The sequence below is a fragment of the Dendrobates tinctorius genome, unplaced genomic scaffold, assembly GCF_039654945.1.
Source record: "Dendrobates tinctorius isolate UK_male_01 unplaced genomic scaffold, ASM3965494v1 ptg000107l, whole genome shotgun sequence".
In the NCBI taxonomy this organism is placed as follows: Eukaryota; Metazoa; Chordata; class Amphibia; order Anura; family Dendrobatidae; genus Dendrobates; species Dendrobates tinctorius.
The window spans coordinates 5,781,383-5,800,410 of NW_027361775.1; the positions used below are offsets into that span (position 1 = coordinate 5,781,383).

The 19,028-nt window shown below is 41.3% G+C and overlaps 1 protein-coding gene across 2 annotated transcripts in view; it reads right to left on the reverse strand.

Annotated features, from left to right (window-relative positions):
* The window catches only part of TINAG (tubulointerstitial nephritis antigen), a 152,234-nt gene extending 142,838 nt beyond the window's left edge, over nt 1-9,396 (reverse strand). For both annotated transcript variants that reach the window (XM_073589141.1, XM_073589142.1), the window contains exons 1-2: nt 8,987-9,396; nt 5,812-5,875 (exon numbers count right to left, since the gene is read on the reverse strand). In XM_073589141.1, the coding sequence (XP_073445242.1) occupies nt 5,812-5,875; nt 8,987-9,368 (446 nt within the window). In that variant the 5' untranslated portion in view covers nt 9,369-9,396. The remainder of the gene's footprint in view (nt 1-5,811; nt 5,876-8,986) is intronic.
* Nucleotides 9,397-19,028: the final 9,632 nt, after the last annotated feature.

The window sequence follows — 19,028 nt, forward strand, 5'->3', positions numbered from 1 at the left end:
GTGGCTCGTAATTTTCGGGGGGCGAGGTCCACACAGGGTCTGCTGAATCAGCTGCGGGCATGGTGGGCGCTGCCTCATCTTCTGTCCTGGAGCGTCTGCATGGCGGTTCCGCAGGACCCGAGGAGGAAGATGAGGAGGGGGAAGAGGAAGAAGAAGAGGATGAAGAATCCAAAAAATAAAGAAAAGTCGGATCGTCATCCTCGCTATCAGTGTCGGAGGCAAGGTAAGAATATGCCTCCTCCATTGAATAGCGCTGTTGGGAGGAACGTGATGGGCGGGACATTTTTTTGTGTAAATATGGTGCTTGGGTGTACTTTATTTATAACTGTGTATGTGGTGGGGGGCTAGTGATTGGTGCACACTATCCTGTAAGAGAAAGCTAAAAGGAAATGTGGAAAAAAAAGTCTAAAACAGCAGGATCTAGATATGGTAAGTGAACGGCGTCACTTACCAAAATTCAGTGGCTGCTGGATGTGTGCACAGGGGTGGCTCAAAGGGGGGGGGGAGGTGAAAAAGAAAAATGGAAAACAGCCGGCACGAACTTTTATAAGTGAATTGCGTCACTTATCAAAATTCAGCGGCTGCTAAATGTGCACACGGAAACGGCACAAAGGGGGGTAAAAAGAGGGGGCTGGGGGGATTGGGGTGGATGAATAGAGATCGGACAGGGATCAACAGTTAGGGTTGTAGTTAGGTGGCACAAAAAGGGGAGAAAAAAAATTTAAAACGGCAGGCAGGTGGCGCAAAAGTGGGGTGGAGGGGGGTGGGGGATGGGGGGATTGGGGTGGATGAAGAGAGATTGGGCAGGGGTCAGTTAGGGTTGTTGTTAGGTGGCACAAGGGGGGAGAAAAAAAATGAAAAACGGGATGTGTGTGCGAAGGAAAAAAAGCGAGCACGAGTGTTGATCGGTGAACTGCGTCACCGATCAACGCTCGGTGGCTGCGCACGGAGGTGGCGCAAAAGTGGGGTGGAGGGGGGTAAAAATAGGGGATGGGGGATGGGGGGATTGGGGTGGATGAAGAAAGATTGGGCAGGGGTCAGTTAGGGTTGTAGTTAGGTGGCACAAGGGGGGTGAAAAAAATGAAAAACGGGATGTGTGTGCGGAGTAAAAAAAGCGAGCACAAGTGTTGATCGGTGAACTGCGTCACCGATCAACGCTTGGCGGCTGCACACGGAGGCGGGCCAAAAGGGGGGATGGAGGGGGTAAAAGGGGGGTGAGGGGGGTAAAAGGGGGGTGAGGGGGGTAAAAGGGGGGACGGGGGGATGAAGATAGGTGGGGGGTGAAGATAGATTGGGCAGGGGATCAGGGATCAATTAGCACTTACAGTTGTAGTTTTCTTTCTTCTTCTTCTTTCTTCTGCAGGGATTGTGATGCTACAAGCTGTGGCACCACAATACCCAGCACAGGAGCTCTTGCTGCGTCCGACCTCTCTGCAGGAATCTTCAGCTAGAGTGAGGACCCCTGCAGACAGGTTAGACAGGTCAGAGGCAGGTCAGGGGGCAGGTCACAGAGCGGTCACTTCGCTGCTGTGACCTGTCATTGGTGGGATCGAATGATTACATCGATCCCACCAATCCCTGATCTGCCTGGTGACCATGGTAACTGCCTAGGATCGGAGCTCACAGCTCCGATTCCTAGGCAGGTCATGGCCAGGTCATCAGCAGGGCACAGAGCGGTCATGGTGACCGCAGCTGTGCCCTGTGGCTGGCGCGATCGCCGATCTAATCGATCGCGCCAACCACTTCCTGCAGGCCCTACTGGGCCTGTCCTAGGCTCTGGCCTAGGATCGGTGCTATTACAGCACCGATCCGGGCCGGTACCGGCAGGGCACAGTGGCGATATTGCGCCGCGATTGGCGCGATCGATTAGATCAGCGATCGCGCCAATCTGGGGGCTTTTCTCCGGTGCCTAGGATCGAGTACATCGGTACTCGATCCTAGCCTAGATTCCTGTTGTTTCAGCCAATCTGATTGGCTGAAACAAAGAGAGTTGCTGTGATTGGTTGTTCTGAATTGAACAGCCAATCACAGCTCAGAGAGGGGCGGGCCAGGGCGGAGACTGCCCGGGATGCCGAGGCCATCTATCCTGAGGTAAGATGGCATCGGCATTTTAATGCGATCACCGCGACTTAAGTCGCGATGTCGCATTAAAGGGCATGACGTAATATTCCGTCCATGGTAATTAGGTCCATGGTCACATGGACGGAATATTACGTCAATTGTAGGTAAGGGGTTAAAAAAAAAATGTTTAATTTTCCGAGACCAGTAGTGCCTCCATTTTTCGTGATCTGGGGCTGGGTGAGGGCTTGTATTTTGCATGCTGAGCTGATGTCTTTAATGATACCTTTTTGGTGTGGATACAATCTTTTGATCGCCCATTATTGCATTTCAATGCAATGTTGCGGCGAACAAAAAACCTAATTGTATTATTTTTACTTTTTTTTGCTACACCGTTTACCAATCAAAATAATTCTTTTTATAGCTTGATAGATTGGGTGATTCTGAAAGTGGCGATGTGTATATATGGTTTTTTTATTGTTCTATTTTGAGTGGGGCAATTTTTATATTTTCATTATCTTTTTAAAATTTTTAAAAAACTTTTTTTTACTTTTTGCATGCTTTAATAGTCTCCATGGGAGACTAGAAGCTGCATTTGTCTGATCACCTCTACTACAAAGGTGATGATCAGATTGCCTGTCTGTAGCAGAAATGCTCACTTGCTTTGAGTGCTGACCATCGGGCGGCGCTCATTGCAATCCGGCAATGACAACCATAGAGGTCTGCTGGAGACCTCTGGTTGTCATGCCAACCCATCGGTGACCCACGATCATGTGATGGGGACACTGATGAGCGTGATTAGTGACACGCTTCTGGTGCGATCACATTAAATGTCGCTGTTCAAAACAGCTGACATGTGCTGGGAAAGATGTAGGCTCAGCGCCGGAGCCCACATCAAAGGGAGGGACACAACATGTGCAGAACTAGTACGGCCCATGTCGTGAAGGGGTTCATAAGACAGAAAATAAATTAGTAACCATGTGCTCCATAATGAACATTATATTTATATAAAACACTCGCTATCAAATCTATTTATAGAAATTGTAATCTATATCCCTTTATGTGGTGTTTGTTATATGCTGTAGATAAGCTATTGTTCAATACCTAAGTCGCTATAACATATATATTGCACTTTCTCTATGGGCAGGGTCAGACTGCCATGTTTCTCATGCAAGAATCGCATCGCACTGCACGGACTGGCCTGGCACCTCTCCTGACCTGAGAAAGACAGGGTGATGGATTACTATGCAGCTATCAAGCTCAGGTCAGGAGAGCCAACAGCTAGGACGAGGTTTACCATGAGATTCTCGCACGAGAAATACGGCAGTCTGTCTCTGCCTTATAAGTAAAAGTATCCAAAGGTCCAGATCCCCCAAATAAACAGTCCCTATTCAAAGGGATCAATTTGATACAAATTGGTTGATCCCTCCTATTTACTGTTGAAGAGATATTGCACTTTGCCCGTTTGTTTTATAACACCTAGAAGTACAGTGCAAACAAAATACTGTGGGGAGTAATATATATTGCATATCAATTGATCCTCAATCTCAGTAGCAGACCACATAATCATTTACAGTGGGTACAGAAAGTATTCAGACCCCTTTAATTTTTTCATGCTTTGTTTCATTGCAGCCATTTGGTAAATTCAAAAAATTTTATTTTTATTTTTTTCTCATTAATGTACACTCTGCACCCCATTTTGAAAAAAAAAATGTAGAAATGTTTGCAAATTTACTAAAAATGAAAAACTGAAATATCACATGGCCATAAGTATTCAGACTCTTTGCTCAGACACTCATAATTAAGTCACATGCTGTCCATTTCCTTGTGATGCTACATCTGTCACTCATCCACCTGTTGCTAATCAATGTTTATGCTAGAAATCTGGTCCAAGCCCTGTCCCAGGCCCTGTCTTATGCCTCCATGCAGCATAACTATATTATTTGCACTCTTTCTCAATTGATGCCACTTTTCCTGGTGTCTGCCCTATAATTTGAGCTGTTTTGGCTGAAGGTGTTGTCTATGCATTTGGTTTTGCCTCCCATTGAATTTGATTATGTTTGGTGAACTGTTTGTGGAACACCAAAAAGAGCAAAAAGGTTTACCCATACAGGCCTCTAGACAAATGCACTATCAGGATGCAGTGGACCCATGTAATTAAGATGACTACACAGGTGCAAGAACACCGATAAAACAACCGCTCGCAGCCTACCAGTATATAGAGGGGGCAGTTGCCTGGTATGTTGATGCACAACAAAACACTTGTATGCGGCGCTGTTCACACTATGGCCATGCACACCATCCAGGCCAGCCTAGTAGTGACACCCTTCTATTAGCTCAGGCGGGCTGGCCCAGCGCTATCAAAATGCATGCCATGTGAACAGACACCGCAGTTTACAAGACCAAATGGGCCCAACTGCACCCTGAATAAAAAGTGCAAAAAAACACATTAAAAAAATGTGGAGTATTAGCTGATATTTTGGCCAAAATACGTGAGCCCGTAACCTGCGTCAAAGATCTCCACGTTTACGGGTACCTAACACTTTGCTCCTTTTGCTGTTTTATATTATTGGTGGACTTTCAAGTCCTCTTTCTGTGCTGTATCAGTCTTAGGATTTAGTGTTAGGTACCCGTAAACATGGAGATCTTTGACGCAGGTTACGGGCTCACGTATTTTGGCCAAAATATCAGCTAATACTCCATATTTTTTTAATGTGTTTTTTTGCACTTTTTATTCAGGGTGCTGTTGGGCCCATTTGGTCTTGTAAATTGTGGTGTCTGTTCACATGGCATGCATTTTGATAGCGCTGGGCAGCCCGCCTGAGATAATAGAAGGGTGTCACTACTAGGCTGGCCTAGATGCTGTGCATGGCCATAGTGTGAACAGCGCCGCATACAAGTGTTTTGTTGTGCATCAACATACCAGGCAACTGCCCCCTCCATATATTGGTAGGCTGTGAGCGTTTGTTTTATCGGTGTTCTTGCACCTGTGTTGTCATCTTAATTATATGGGTCCACTGCATCCTGATAGTGCATTTGTCTGGAGGCCTGTATGGGTAAACCTTTTTGCTGTTTTATACTATTGGTGGACTTTCAAGTCCTCTTTATGTGCTGTATCAGTCTTAGGATGAACTGTTTGTGGAACATCGGGAAGTTCGCCGATCTGAGCTGCAACGAGCATTTGAAAGTTCGCTCATCTCTAGTTCCAACACCCAAGTGAACAATGCAAGGTTTGTTTTCAAAGCAGATCATCTCACATTACTCATGTAGGGATATCTCAAGGTTGTGCAACCATGAAAGATTGTGTTCTGCATTCCTGCATTATTTTTTGGAGCCTGCCTACTCCTGAAGCATCTTAACACAGTTCAACATTTTCTTTTCTGTGAAGATGGATGTCATCATTCTGTGATTCATAGCCTTGTAATCCCCTTTAGACATAGTGGTGGCTTTACTGTCATGAGGTTTGATATATAGTGTGGTTTATATCACACAAGCATATGAAAAACTGACAATATATAGGAAATTTAGCCTTTATTTCTTCCTGCAACCACTGGCCAGATTCTAGTATTTTGTTACAATCTTAAATATGGAATTAAATTAATGTTTGATAATTTCAGTTTATTACTTAAATGAAAATAAGTCAAACATCTAGAAGGGCTGAATACTTCTGTACGGTACTGTAGTTGAAATAAAATGGCAGTGAAACATCATCTTAAGAAACGTTTTGCAATATATTAAAAACAAAACCATTACCAGTAATTGCAGTTGTATTTCTGTATTGATGTTTCTTGATAGTAGGATCCATCTTTAAAGCATCCTGTCAATAAAAAACATAATATTCATGACTGGAAATTTGAAAAAAAAATTGTTTCTAAGATTTGTGAACTATATTTCACCAAGATATTTAATTATGTTATTAAACAAGAGAAAATGTCTCCAAGTGTGGAAAGAATATTTATGCGGTATCACATCCATATCTAACACTCTGAGGTATCCCTGAAGTGTATGCAATTCATTTTAAGGGTTTATACTCACTGGCAAGAAATACGGACGAGTGCAATCCGATAAAAAATTGGATTGCACTCGGACCAATGTTATTTTATAGGTGATATCTCATTTGCGATTTTTTTTTTTCTCAACCGAAATCGGACTGAGAAAAAACATCGCAGCATGCTGCGCATTGCTGCGATTCTCAGACGAGAATCGCCAATGCAAGTCAGTGGGTGCGAGAAAAAAATCGGACAGCACTCGCACCATGCGACTGCTGTCCGATTTTTATGCACCAGTGTCCTTTGAAAAGCTGGCAATTCATATGCGGCTATACAGTAAAATCACACTGGCATGTTAGAATACAAAAGATTGAATACATGTATACACATAGAATAGGTGTGTGTGTATATATATATATATGTCAGTGACACACATATATCTGTATATTTCATAGAGAGATACATAGTAAAAACATTACAGAACCTGACAGAGTATGACACATGGTTTACATACAGTAAACCATTACATATCAGTAAGAAGCCAGTGACTGAGGGCACATATTAATAGCCTAGAGAGGGACCATTGTTATTGCCCCCAGCTAAAAAGAAATCTGCCCCTGGCACTTACCCTCTCTCTTCCCATTGCACTGTAGTGGGTAGCATGTGGGATAATAAGGGGTTAATGTGACCTTGCTATTGTAAGGTGACATTAAGTCTGGTTAGTAATGGAGAGGTGTCAAGACACCTCTCCATTATTAATCCACTTGTCTGAAAGGGTTAAAAAGAACACATTAAGAATAAAGAGTTTTAATGAAATAAATAAACACACATTTTTTCCATCTGTATTTAACTCCCAATCCAATTGAAGCCCGCATTCTCCTGTAAAAAATCAAAAATAAAAAAGCAACAATATCCCATACAGTCAAGTCCCATGCTAATCAATTAATTTCTGGTCAGGCGAGGAGGCTGCGCAGGCAGCTTTTCCTTCATTCCTCCGTGGTTTACAGCCGGGCCGGTCGCATTAGCACCGCTCCGGCTTGTAAACTATTTAATGCCTTCAGATGGATTGCACGCAAGTTTTTTCCGTGAATTGATCCCTTAATTTAACACCTACAGCTCCAAAATTTTACACACATACAGTACTAACATTATTAGTTAGGGACATATATAAATCTAACTGATATGCAACGGTTTACTATATGTAAAAAATGTCTCCTATCCTGTTGGCTTTTGCAATTATTTTACAAAAGCCGACAAATGAATTAATGGCTACTCTGCTATCTATGTCTCCTATATATATATAAATATATATATATATATATAATTGTAGAGTTGGAAGGGACCTCCAACTGTATGTATATATATATACTGTATGTGTGTGTGACATAGATATATATATATATATACATATATATATGTGTGTATATTTATACTATCTATTCTATTCAGACCTATTCTACTCTTTACTGTACACGGCATCTGCCGCTTTTTACTATATCTATCTATATACACACAAAGTGAAATGGTCCATCCAATCTCTTTACTGTGTTGTTCTTGTAACATCCAAAGAACATTCTATGCAGATCTACATCAGTCACACTTCTTCTGCCTGCCCAAGGTGTTTTATAGTGCTAGACAGCATTATTGAGGTGGGAAAAGCACACAAACATGAAATAGATCCTATAATAGGGCTAGTTTTTGAAAAGGCTTGATGACAAGTCATAACCGCTTCACTCTGAAAACATTACTCCTGTTTAACCTCCCTAAAATACAAGAACATTTCTGGATAGCTTGCTAATAAGCCTTTATGACTCCCTATTAATTTTATGATTAGCAGACTAGTTGCGGACCCCCAAATACGGAGACTTTTTTCACTCCTTGTTGAGAAACAATAACTTTTTCAAGATGCAAATGTTTTGTAATAATTGGACAACTTGAAAAAACCTTTGTAATTGCCTAACTATTTAGCAGCTAGCAAATCAGTTGTGGTCCCCAAGATATTTGAGAAACATTAAAAAGTTGAGAAACAATAACTTCTTTACATTCAAGACAGTATACCTTCTTTGTGCCTTCATGAAAAAGCTATCACTTTTATTACTACCCGAAAAAACAAAATTTTTGCTCCTAACTGTGTGAGAAAATGTAGCAACTTCCTCTACTTGTGCTACCTGGATATAAACAACAGTAAGACATGCATTTGTCACCAAAAACTGGTTATTGTTCACAATTTATATAATACAAGTAGCATACAAAGTCGTAAACTGCTGTGTGTGTGGTTAAATAGCCTGTTGGTCAAAACCTCTTTACACCAGATTAAGGTCTCATAAACACTAGGACGGTTGTGTTTGCATTACCAAGCTCAGAACAAGTTGAATTGGGTTCAAGGTGTTATTCACATATTTTTCAGGCAATTAGATTCTTTTTAGCTATGCAATTTACAGCCAAAAATTAGCAGCAAATCAACTTACTTGGGAAAATTCATCAATCCTGGCAATTTTGAGTTTCCAAATTATCTACTCCTCTCTATTAGAATGGAAATTTTACTTTCAATATTTGCTTTAAAAAAATCTGCCATGCATAAATATATTTTTAATAACTCTAATAAATGACACAGTTGTATGCAAGGTCTATTTTAACTATTGTAATGTATTTTTGCCTTGAAATATGATGTAAGTGATGGGAAATAAGTTGCTTACTTACCTTATTTTCATTTTATAAATAGCCTGTGTGTTATTTGTGCTGCACATGTACTGTATGCTCTACTGCTGTTAGTTTGATTTTATATATAAGTCATATTGTTTGACCTTAGTCTATATTTGTGTTTATTCAGACAACAGAGATGTTATTTTACCCCTTATTAACAAGTAAGGTCAATGGATGCAAAGTATAATTCATTGACAAAGACTGCATGCATACAGTTTGCACAGTTTTTACCTTACCTTTTCCATCGGGGGCTTCAGGGAATAAAGTTAGTGGGACATTTGTTGCTGAAGGCTCCCTTATGTTTTGTCCAATGCAAGTAGTCCAAAAGTCTGGGCAGCAGTCTACATGTCCCAATAGTGCTTGGTCACAAAAATCATCACAGTAGCATGTCGCATTTTTCCCAATGTATATCAGGTGGCAGTCATCATTTCTACTGTCACAGCAGCCATTTTTGGTGCAGTAGTTCTCTATTTCTAGTGATCTCTTTTCTCTACTATTCTTTAACAGCTTATTTTCTTCTGTAGAGTAGAGGTTTACCATGAGACGTCTTTTAGAAAACACCTCTCCAAAATAAAATATAAATAGGAAAAATAAATACACGTTATACAACTGACCCATTTTTACAAGCAGCTGCTCACCAGGTGAACTAGAATGTATATGAACGCGAACAGTTCTATTGAACGTGAACTTTGTTAGGTAATTTTGATTAACAATTAACTAGTGTTATCAAGTGATCAGCTCCAAAATGTGAAAAAGCTATTAATATGTGCAAACACCATCTTATGGCATAAACGCCACATTCCTATAGACTTTGAACTTCTTCATTGCTATGAAATACATTGTTAATTATAGTTCATTCTTAAGACTTATAAATCTGTCCAATTTTTTTTTCAGTTTATGGATTTGTATTGAATGGATAGGAAAATATTTGGAATTCAGACTCCTCAGTGGTTGATACCTTTTAATGGCTAACTGAAAAGATGGTAACAAATTGCAAGCTTTCAAGACTACTCAGGTCTCTTCATCAGTCATACCGACTAATACAAAATACAAAAATGTTGTAGTAGTCTATATGCCTGATATGGAAACTAGCTATTAAACATGTTCTACGCCTGGGTGGCGAGCATTTTTATTGGTATATTTATATAGTGTCTGCAATAAAATGGCACCGGAGATCACAGTATGCGCGCATGCTGACTCCAGCGCCGTTTTATTGATGTAAAGGTTCTACAACGTCAACATAGTGCACATGTTCCAGCCATAAGGATAATGGCAATCACAATGCGTACTGCTATACTGATGTTGTAGTAGAGTTCTTCAACAAAATGGCACTGGAGTCAGCAAGTGCACACACTGCGCTATCTACATATTGATGAAGACACTATGTTGCGAATTCATGAAAACAGTGTCTTCAATTAAATTGCCCCACAGTGCAGTATGTGCACATGCTGACTCTGGCTTGGGACAGAAGAATGCATCCTCCATTATATATAAGATAAAATGGCAATGGAGTCAGCGCATGCATACTGAAAAATTATGTGTAAACCAGTTTTTCTCTAAGTCAGTGGTATTTATTTATGTATAAGATGATGAGATTTGAAACTATAGATCAAGCATTTTAGTTAAAGATCTTGTCAGTCATCTGCACTAAAACATTAGAGACCTTCTCAGTGTTAGAAACTCCAGTCAAATTGAAAATGGTAAAAAATTTTTACTGTGTGATAATAGCAAACCATAGTAAATTATTAAATACATTTGGTACCGGTGTAATTTATTAGCCTAAAGTTTAAAGCCATCTTATCAGTTATACTGAATGAAAAATGGAGCAAAAATAAAAATAGAAACTATTCTTGTACTGCTGTCTATTTATTCTTTTTATCTCCCAAAAATCATTATAAGTCTCAGTTTACATTTATCCTGTGCTCTTCGCTAAGCACTTACATTGGGGAATCCGTGTCAATTCCAAAGACAATCCCCCCAATGAAACCACTCAATATAATGAGGCATATGGAGTCACTTTGGTCTCCATATGGCTCCTGTTGTGGCCGTGTCCCATAATTTTAGAGGATGGATTCCACTGAAGCCAAATGGGGTTCAAATTGACTCCATCAGTCTCACTATAGTGAGTGGTACCATTGGGGGTTTCATCTGAATTGCATTTTTGTGGGATTTACATAAAAAACCCAACGTAAGTGCTCAGCGTAGAACACAAGAATCTGATCTCAGTCTTATACTAAAAGCAATAAAAAGATAAGTTAACAAAAACCTTAACTTATCCAACACAAAACCTGTCACCAATCTGGTTCATCACCTATCACTGGAAATATAAGGGGGTCCCCATGATACTGTTAGAACAAAGATTCAGGAAAAGTGACTTGTCTAACACCCCCTCTTACAAATTTATGGGTTGAGTGTCTCCATAAACACAAGTCCGGCACAATCTAGGGGTACTAAACTGGCATATTTGCAAATTTTCAGAGAAAAAGAATGGTGTGCATGTTACTAAGTGAAAACAACTGTAGGTCCAAAATAATCATTGCAGACATAAGTGAATTTGTTGAGAGGTGCAATTTCTACAATGCGGTCACTATTTTGGTTTTTATGCTGTTCCTGCACCTTTGGGGCCCTACAAATGTCGCCTGCAAACAATTCCAGCAAAATCTATGCTTCAAATCTTCAAAAGCCAAAAAGTACTGCTTCCTTCTCAGCCCTGATGTATGACCAAATAGTAGTTTCTGTTGACATACATACGTGGTCAAAATTGTTGGTACCCCTCGTTTAATGACAGAAAAACTCACAATGATCACAGAAATAACTTGCATCCGACAAAACTAATAATAACTAAAAAGCTATGAAAATGAACAAATGAAAGTCACACATTGCTTTTCAACCATGCTTCCACAGAATTAAAAAAAAAAAAAAACTCATGAAATAGGCCTGGACAGAAATGATGGTATCCTTAAGTTAATATTTTGTTGCACAACCTTTTGAGGCAATCACTGCAATTAAATGATTCCTGTAACTGTCAATGAGACTTCTGCACCTCTCGACAGGTGTTTTGACCCACTCCTCAAAAGCAAACTGCTCCAGTTGTCTCATGTTTGAATGATGCCTTTTCCACGTGGTATGTTTCAGCTCTTTCCAAAGATGCTCAATAGGATTTAGGTCAGGGCTTATAGAATGCCACTTCAGAATAGTCAGGGCTCATAGAAGGCCACTTCAGAATAGTCCTCTTTGCCATTCTTGGGTGTTTTATCTGTGTGTTTTGGGTCATTATCCTGTTGCAAGACCCATGACCTGCAACTGAGACCAAGCTTTCTGACACTGAGCAGCACATTTATCTCTAGAATCCCTTGAAAGTCTTTAGGTTTCAATGTACCCTGCACAGATTCTAGACACCCTGTGCCAGATGCAACAAAGCAGCTCCAGAACATAATAGAGCCTCCTCCATGTTTCACAGTAGGGACATTGTTCCTTTCTTGATATGCTTCATTTTTCCATTTGTGAACATAGAGCTGATGTGCATTGCCAAAAAGTTCCATATTTGTCTCATTTGTCCATAGGACATTCTCCCAGAAGCTTTGTGGCTTGTCAACATGTAGTTTGGCAAATTCCAGTCTGGCTTTTTTATGATATTTTTTCAATAATGGTGTCCTCCTTGTTTGTCTCTCATGAAGTCCACTTTGGATCATACAATGATGGATGGTGCGATCTGATACTGATGTTTCTTGAACTTGAAGTTTACTTTTAATCTGCTTAGAAGTTTTTCTGGGCTCTTTTTTTACCATTTGAATTATCCGTCTCTTTGATTTGTCATCAATTTTCCTCCAGCGGCCATGTCCAGGGAGGTTGGCTACAGTCCCATGCAGCTTAAATTTCTGAATAATATGTGCAACTGTAGTCACAGGAATATCAGATGTAATAATCCATCCCATTTGACTAGGGACAGATTATTACATTTGAGCGATCACCCACGCACGGGGTGTCATCTAATTCTGACAGCCGGCACTAAGTGCCAGGAGCGGTCACATACTGCTCCCAACACTTTAACCCCTGAAATGCTGCAATCGAATTGATAGCCCCTCTGCCTTTGGATCAGAGACCCTGCGGCATGACGTGAGGTCAAAATCATTGCCATGGTGACCCTATGTCATCATTTTATGTTATAAAATTCTGTGATGCACCTGTGGGTTCAAAATAGTCACTATAACTGTAGATGGATTCTGTAAGGAGATAAGTTTCCAATATGGGGTCACTTTTGGTGATTTCTACTGATCTGTCACTTTAGGGGCTTGGCTAATAGAGCCCTCAATCTATTCAAACGGAATCTGAGTCTGCAACCTAAAAGCCAAGTAGCGCTCCTTCCCATTCCACCCTTGCCATGTGCTGAAACAGTAGTGCACAACCACATTCAAACAGTGGTGTATAACCACATATAGGGCATTGCCAAGTACAGTAAAAATTGCATAAGACATTGTCCTTTCCATTTTTTTCTATTACCTCTTTTGTGAATTAAAAGTTTGAGGCTAAAGTAAGATGCTAGAGGAAGAACTCTAAGTTTTACGCTTTCACTGACCAATCTTAGAAAACTCTGTGATGTAATTTGTGGGTTAAAATTGCTCACCACACCAATAGATAAAATCCATATGGGGTTTAGTTTACCAGATGGGGTCATTTGTAGGTGCTTCTGCTATTTTGACATCTCAGGGGTTCTGCAAATGCAACACGGTATCCAAATTTGTATTCCAAAGATTAAATTGCGCTCTTTACGTTTGTTTTTACTTAATTTTTGACCACATATGGGTTATCACTGTATTTTGGAGAACCTGCATAACAAATTATGGGGTGCATTTTCTCCTATTGCCCTTTGTGTCAACTATAAATTTGGTTCTAAAACAGTATTTTAGTGGAAAATATTACATTTTCTAACATCTAAATGTTATAAAGTTTTGTGAATCACCAGTAGGTTAAAAATAGTAATTTTATACCTAGATGAATTCCTTGAGGGGTCCAGATTCTAAAATGGGGTCATTTGTTGGGGTTTTATGCTGTTTTAGCATGTCAGGAGCTCTGCAAATGTGACATGACATTCACAATCTATTCCAGCCAAATTTCCGCTTTAAAAATTAAATAGCTCGCTTTCAATTCCAAGCCTGGACATGAGACCAGACAGCAGTTTTTGAACACAAATGTGTTATCACATTATGAAAAATTATGGGGTCTGTTTTTTGCTATTATCCAATGTGAAAATTACAAATTTGGCGCCACGCCAAAATACTCGGAGGACACCCGAGCATGCTCGGGAAAACCCAAGCAACGAGTAAACTTGCTCATCACTAGAGATGAGCGACTTTGCCATTTTTCGGGTCTAGTCGAGTTTCATGAAAACTGACTTTCGCAAAAGTCGGGTCGAACGAAATCGGCCGACTATAGGGAAAAGTCGGAGGCCAACTGAAGCACGAAACCTAATGCAAGTCAATGGGGAAGCGAAGTCGGCAGGGAGTGGAAGACAGTAAACACACCTACAGTGCCCATTTCAATGCCAAAAACATCAATTCTTATAACTGAAGCTTGTCAACCTTAACTTACTTCCTAATAATAGTTACGCATTGAAAACTGGGGGTTATTTGGCTAAAGTTGTGGGGGGGTGGGCTGGCTCTAGGAATTCATGTGCCCTGGGCCAAAGAGTGTCAGTGCGCCCCTTTAACACATACCACAACTCATGATGCTCCGATACGCTACAGAAATATAGGTATAGTACAATGACACATACTTCACTGCTTACATGACATGACTGATCTATTTTAATTTGTACAATAGCTCAAAAACAGGACATTACTCCATACAGTGTTATGGCTACCACATTGTGCGCCATACAGAATAATGAGCCCCATATATTTCTCCAAACCAAATAATTAGTCACATATAATGTTCCATAAAGTACTGTATAAGATGAGCTCCACATAATGCTCCATATATAATGGGCCCCATTTGTAATGCTCCAGTGTATAATTTGTCTCTTAGATGCTGCTCCAGTGTCTGATCTGCCCAATTTACATTGCTCCAGTACATGATGAGCCTCATGGATGATGCTCCAGTGTATGATGGGCTCTAATAATGCTCCATATATAATGGGCCACATTTGTAATGCTCCAGTGTATAATGTGCCCCTTAGATGCTGCTCCAGTATCTGATCAGCCCCATTTACAATGCTCTAGTACATGATGGGCCTCATGGATGATGCTCCAGTGTGTCATGGGCCATAATAATGCTCCATATATAATGGGCCCCATTTGTAATGCTCCAGTGTATAATGTGTCCCTTAGATGCTGTTCCAGTGTCTGATCTGCCCCATTTACATTGCTCCAGTACATGATGGGCCTCATGGATGATGCTTCAGTGTATGATGGGCTCTAATAATGCTCCATATATAATGGGCCACATTTGTAATGCTCCAGTGTATAATGTGCCCCTTAGATGCTGCTCCAGTGTCTGATCAGCCCCATTTACAATGCTCCAGTACATGATGGACCTCATGGATGATGCTCCAGTGTATCATGGGCCCTAATAAAGCTCCATATGTAATGGGCCCCATATGTAATGCTCCATTGTATAATGAGCTCCTTAGATGCTGCTCCAGTGTCTGATCTGCCCCATTTACATTGCTCCAGCACATGATGGGCCCTATTTTTAATTAACCCAGGCATGGTATGTGAAAAGAGCTCCATGGAGTAATCTGAGGTATGTGCTTCCACATCATTCGCTTTTGGTGTGGGTGAAGGACACAAGGAAAGGGGTTGCTCCTGACCAGAAGCCTGCAGTTACAACTCAGTGCTTGCATTTTTTACAACTTCAGAAGAGGAGGCGATAGAGCTGGAGGCTGTTTCAGCAATGTAAGCCACAAACAGTTCCTGATACTCCGGCTTTAAAAGCAGTCTACCTACTCCCAGAAAAGGAAGCCTTACAGGCCTTCCAGAGCTACACCATGACGCTGGCTCAACACCTCCTGACTTAGCTGCTATTGTGTTTTTGGCACTACCAGCAGATGCACCACCACCACCATCAGTACCAGGTGGCCCTCCACACCCACATCCACGTTCTCTTCCACCATACTTCCTCATGTTTTGGAAAATGGACCAAAATACCAGCAGATATATAGTTCTGTATCAGAAGCGTACAGCTCTATACAGTCTATGGATAAAAGTAAATCTCCGTATATATTTCATGAGGCATACACAGATGCTCATAGGCTCAGTATGGATTACCCAATAAAATAACAAGTTGAAAAAGGGTACAGTATCACCAGATACAAGGTATATATAGTATAGTGTAAACATTCTGATTCTCCATATACATTTCAGGGGGCAGACACAAACGCTCTAAGGCCCAGTATGGATTACACAAGAATATGAAAATCTGTAAATGGGTTATGTAACACAAGCGTACAGCTGTATACAGTGTTGGGATAATCTCAAAGTTCCAAATATATTGCCGAAGTAACAGACAGACGTTTACAGGCTCATTATGGATTACACCAGAATCTAAATAGCTAAAAAGGTTACTGTATCAAAAGCGTTCTGCTGTATGCAGTGTTGGACAAATTGAAAATATCGGTATATATTTCCGTAGTCACCCTCAGACGCTCACTCATTTGGTTTTGACCATAATAAAAAATGTTGTAAAAAAGATCCTGGATAACAAGATAGCAAGTATATATTTTTTAGGGTACAATTGAAATCTCCGCATAAATAGTCCCATAGTCACTCTCAGATGCTTACACAGTATGGATTTGACCGTAATGCTAAATGTCGAACAAAGGTACTGTGTAACAAGATGCAAGCTGTATCGAGTATAGTGTAAAAATTTGTTTCTCCGATTCACCATATATATAGAAAGCGTAACCCACACACGCTCACTCACTATGGATGATGTAGGGAAGGTGGATTGACAGACAAACCAGCCTGTTGTGATAAGCAGAGGTGTAGCGCAGTGTAGGTGTGAAACCGCAAAGATAAAGAGAAAGGGTGCAGTGTTTTAGCTGGCCCATTGGAGGGCAGTGGAGAGTAGGAGTGGGACTGAATAACTGCCATTGGTCAGAGAAACTGTTAGGTGATGGTGGGCGGAGTTACCAGAACTGGAAGTATAAAAGGCTGAGGGAAGGTTCTGGAAGAGTCAGTCAGTGAAGGGAGCACAGTAAGGAGGAAGTTCTGCTGAGGAAATAGAGGCAATGGAAAGGCTCCAGAGAGGACTGACAGTTGAGGCGGTCACGGGAGGTGGCCCAGAGGACAGTAGCCGCAGATGAAGACAACCTGGGGCTATCATACGGACAGTGTGCTCAGACTGTTGCAGTGCTGTGGTGGTTGGGCCTAGGCCAGCCACAGTTGAAGAGCAACAGAGGATGCCATGATTATAGTAACAAAGGAAGTGAAGGTACCGGGGCCTGAGTACAGAGAGATGTGAAATGACTGTGGTGAATTTCTGTTGTCAACACAAGGATGGGCACTAAAAATGGACCTGTTCAATACAAACTCTGTCTAAGTCTTGTGTTAGTCTGCGGCAAGAAGAGGGTCCCTCCCCACAGTTGGTTATCCTACAGATGATACCTTAATGCAAATTTTTGAAACAAGGTATTGCATCAGCACATACCAGGTGTGTCCAGTCTAGGGTTAAATTTCCGTCTATACTTCCGGAGTCAGACACAGACACTTACAGGCTCACTATATATTACACCAGAATTAAAAAAGTAGAAAAATGGAAAGGTATTCATAGCAAAGACCAGTATACTGTGTTGTGGCACTTTTAAATCTTCATATATATTTCAATCTCAGTAAGCCAGTCCGGAATCTCCGCTACTGGAAACTACCGGGATACACATCTAGATGCAAAGTCGAGTGTTAGCAGAAATTTTGGAGTTACTCATCGCAGGAAAACCTCCCGGTAGATGATGCGATGCAGACCCTCAATTACTGTGTCTGTGGAGAAAGCAAAAAAGGTTCTTTGTGAAGAAAGGATTGCTTTATCGCAGTAGCGGGGATCACATCACCGTTACTCGTCTCCATCAAATTGTGATCACAGGGAGAGATGTACCCATGGTCCTCACTGCCTATCATGATGTGTCTGGTCATTTTGGAGTGCAAAAGACAGAAGCCACAGGCCGTAGGCGATTCTATTTGATTGTCATAAGAGGAGACATTGAAAAATGGTGACAGGAATGTCACACGTCTGTGACTATCACAACTGTGAAAGGTGATCATAAACCACCACTGCATCCGCTTGTAAGTTGACGTCCATTTCAAATGGTAGCCACTGATCATCTGAAGGTAGAGGCCTGCAGGACAGGCCATAGCTACATCTTAACCATCATTTATCAATACACCAAATTTCTAGTGGCCGTCCCTGTGAAGGATTTAACTGCCCAGACTACACAGCGGTGGAGCAGGGAGAGGTAAGTATTGCAACTTGCAAGTGCTGTGGCCATGACCAAGCAGGGGGGCACAATCGTAGTCGATGGTACTGGCACAGGGCTCCTCATAGTACGCTGGTGTGTCTGACGGCGAGTGGGCCCTCCCACCGTCTGAGACACTGTATAGTTTTGGGGGAGGAGTGGCAGCCCAGTTAGGGAGGTGTAAAAATTGGCATATGTTGATGTGTTGGCTGGACATCCAGCTGCTGCAAAGGGTGTAATTGGGCAAGTCCAAGGAAGAGGAGGAAAACACCGAGGCCCTTTTCTGGTAACCTATGTGTCATCAGCGGAAGGTGGGACAAAGTCCTTTGAAACCCATGCATGGTTCATTTTAATGAAGGTTAGATCATCAACATTTTGGGTCAACAGATGGGTCCTTTTTTCTGTCAGGATTGATCCACCGCTGAAGACTCTTTCAGATAACACACAAGCAGCAGGGCTCCTGAAAGGCATATTGTGCCAATTCAGGCCAGGCATCCAGTTTAGAGGCCCAATAGTCAAAGGTAGAGTTGAGCGACTTTTGGTTTTTTAGGGTCGCGTTTCGTTTCGTGAAACCCGACTTTTCCAAAAGTCGGGTCGAGCAAGATCGTCCGATTATAGGGAAAAGTCGGGGTCGTCCTGAAACACGAAACCCAATGTAAGTCAATGGGGAATAAAAGTCGGCAGTGAGAGGAGGACAGGAAGCACACAAACAGTGCCCATTTGAATGCCAAAAGCATCAATTCTTCTTACTTAAGCTTGTCAACCTTAATTAACTTCATAATACAAGTTACGCACTGAAAAATGGGGGTTATTTGGCTACAGACTGTGGGGGG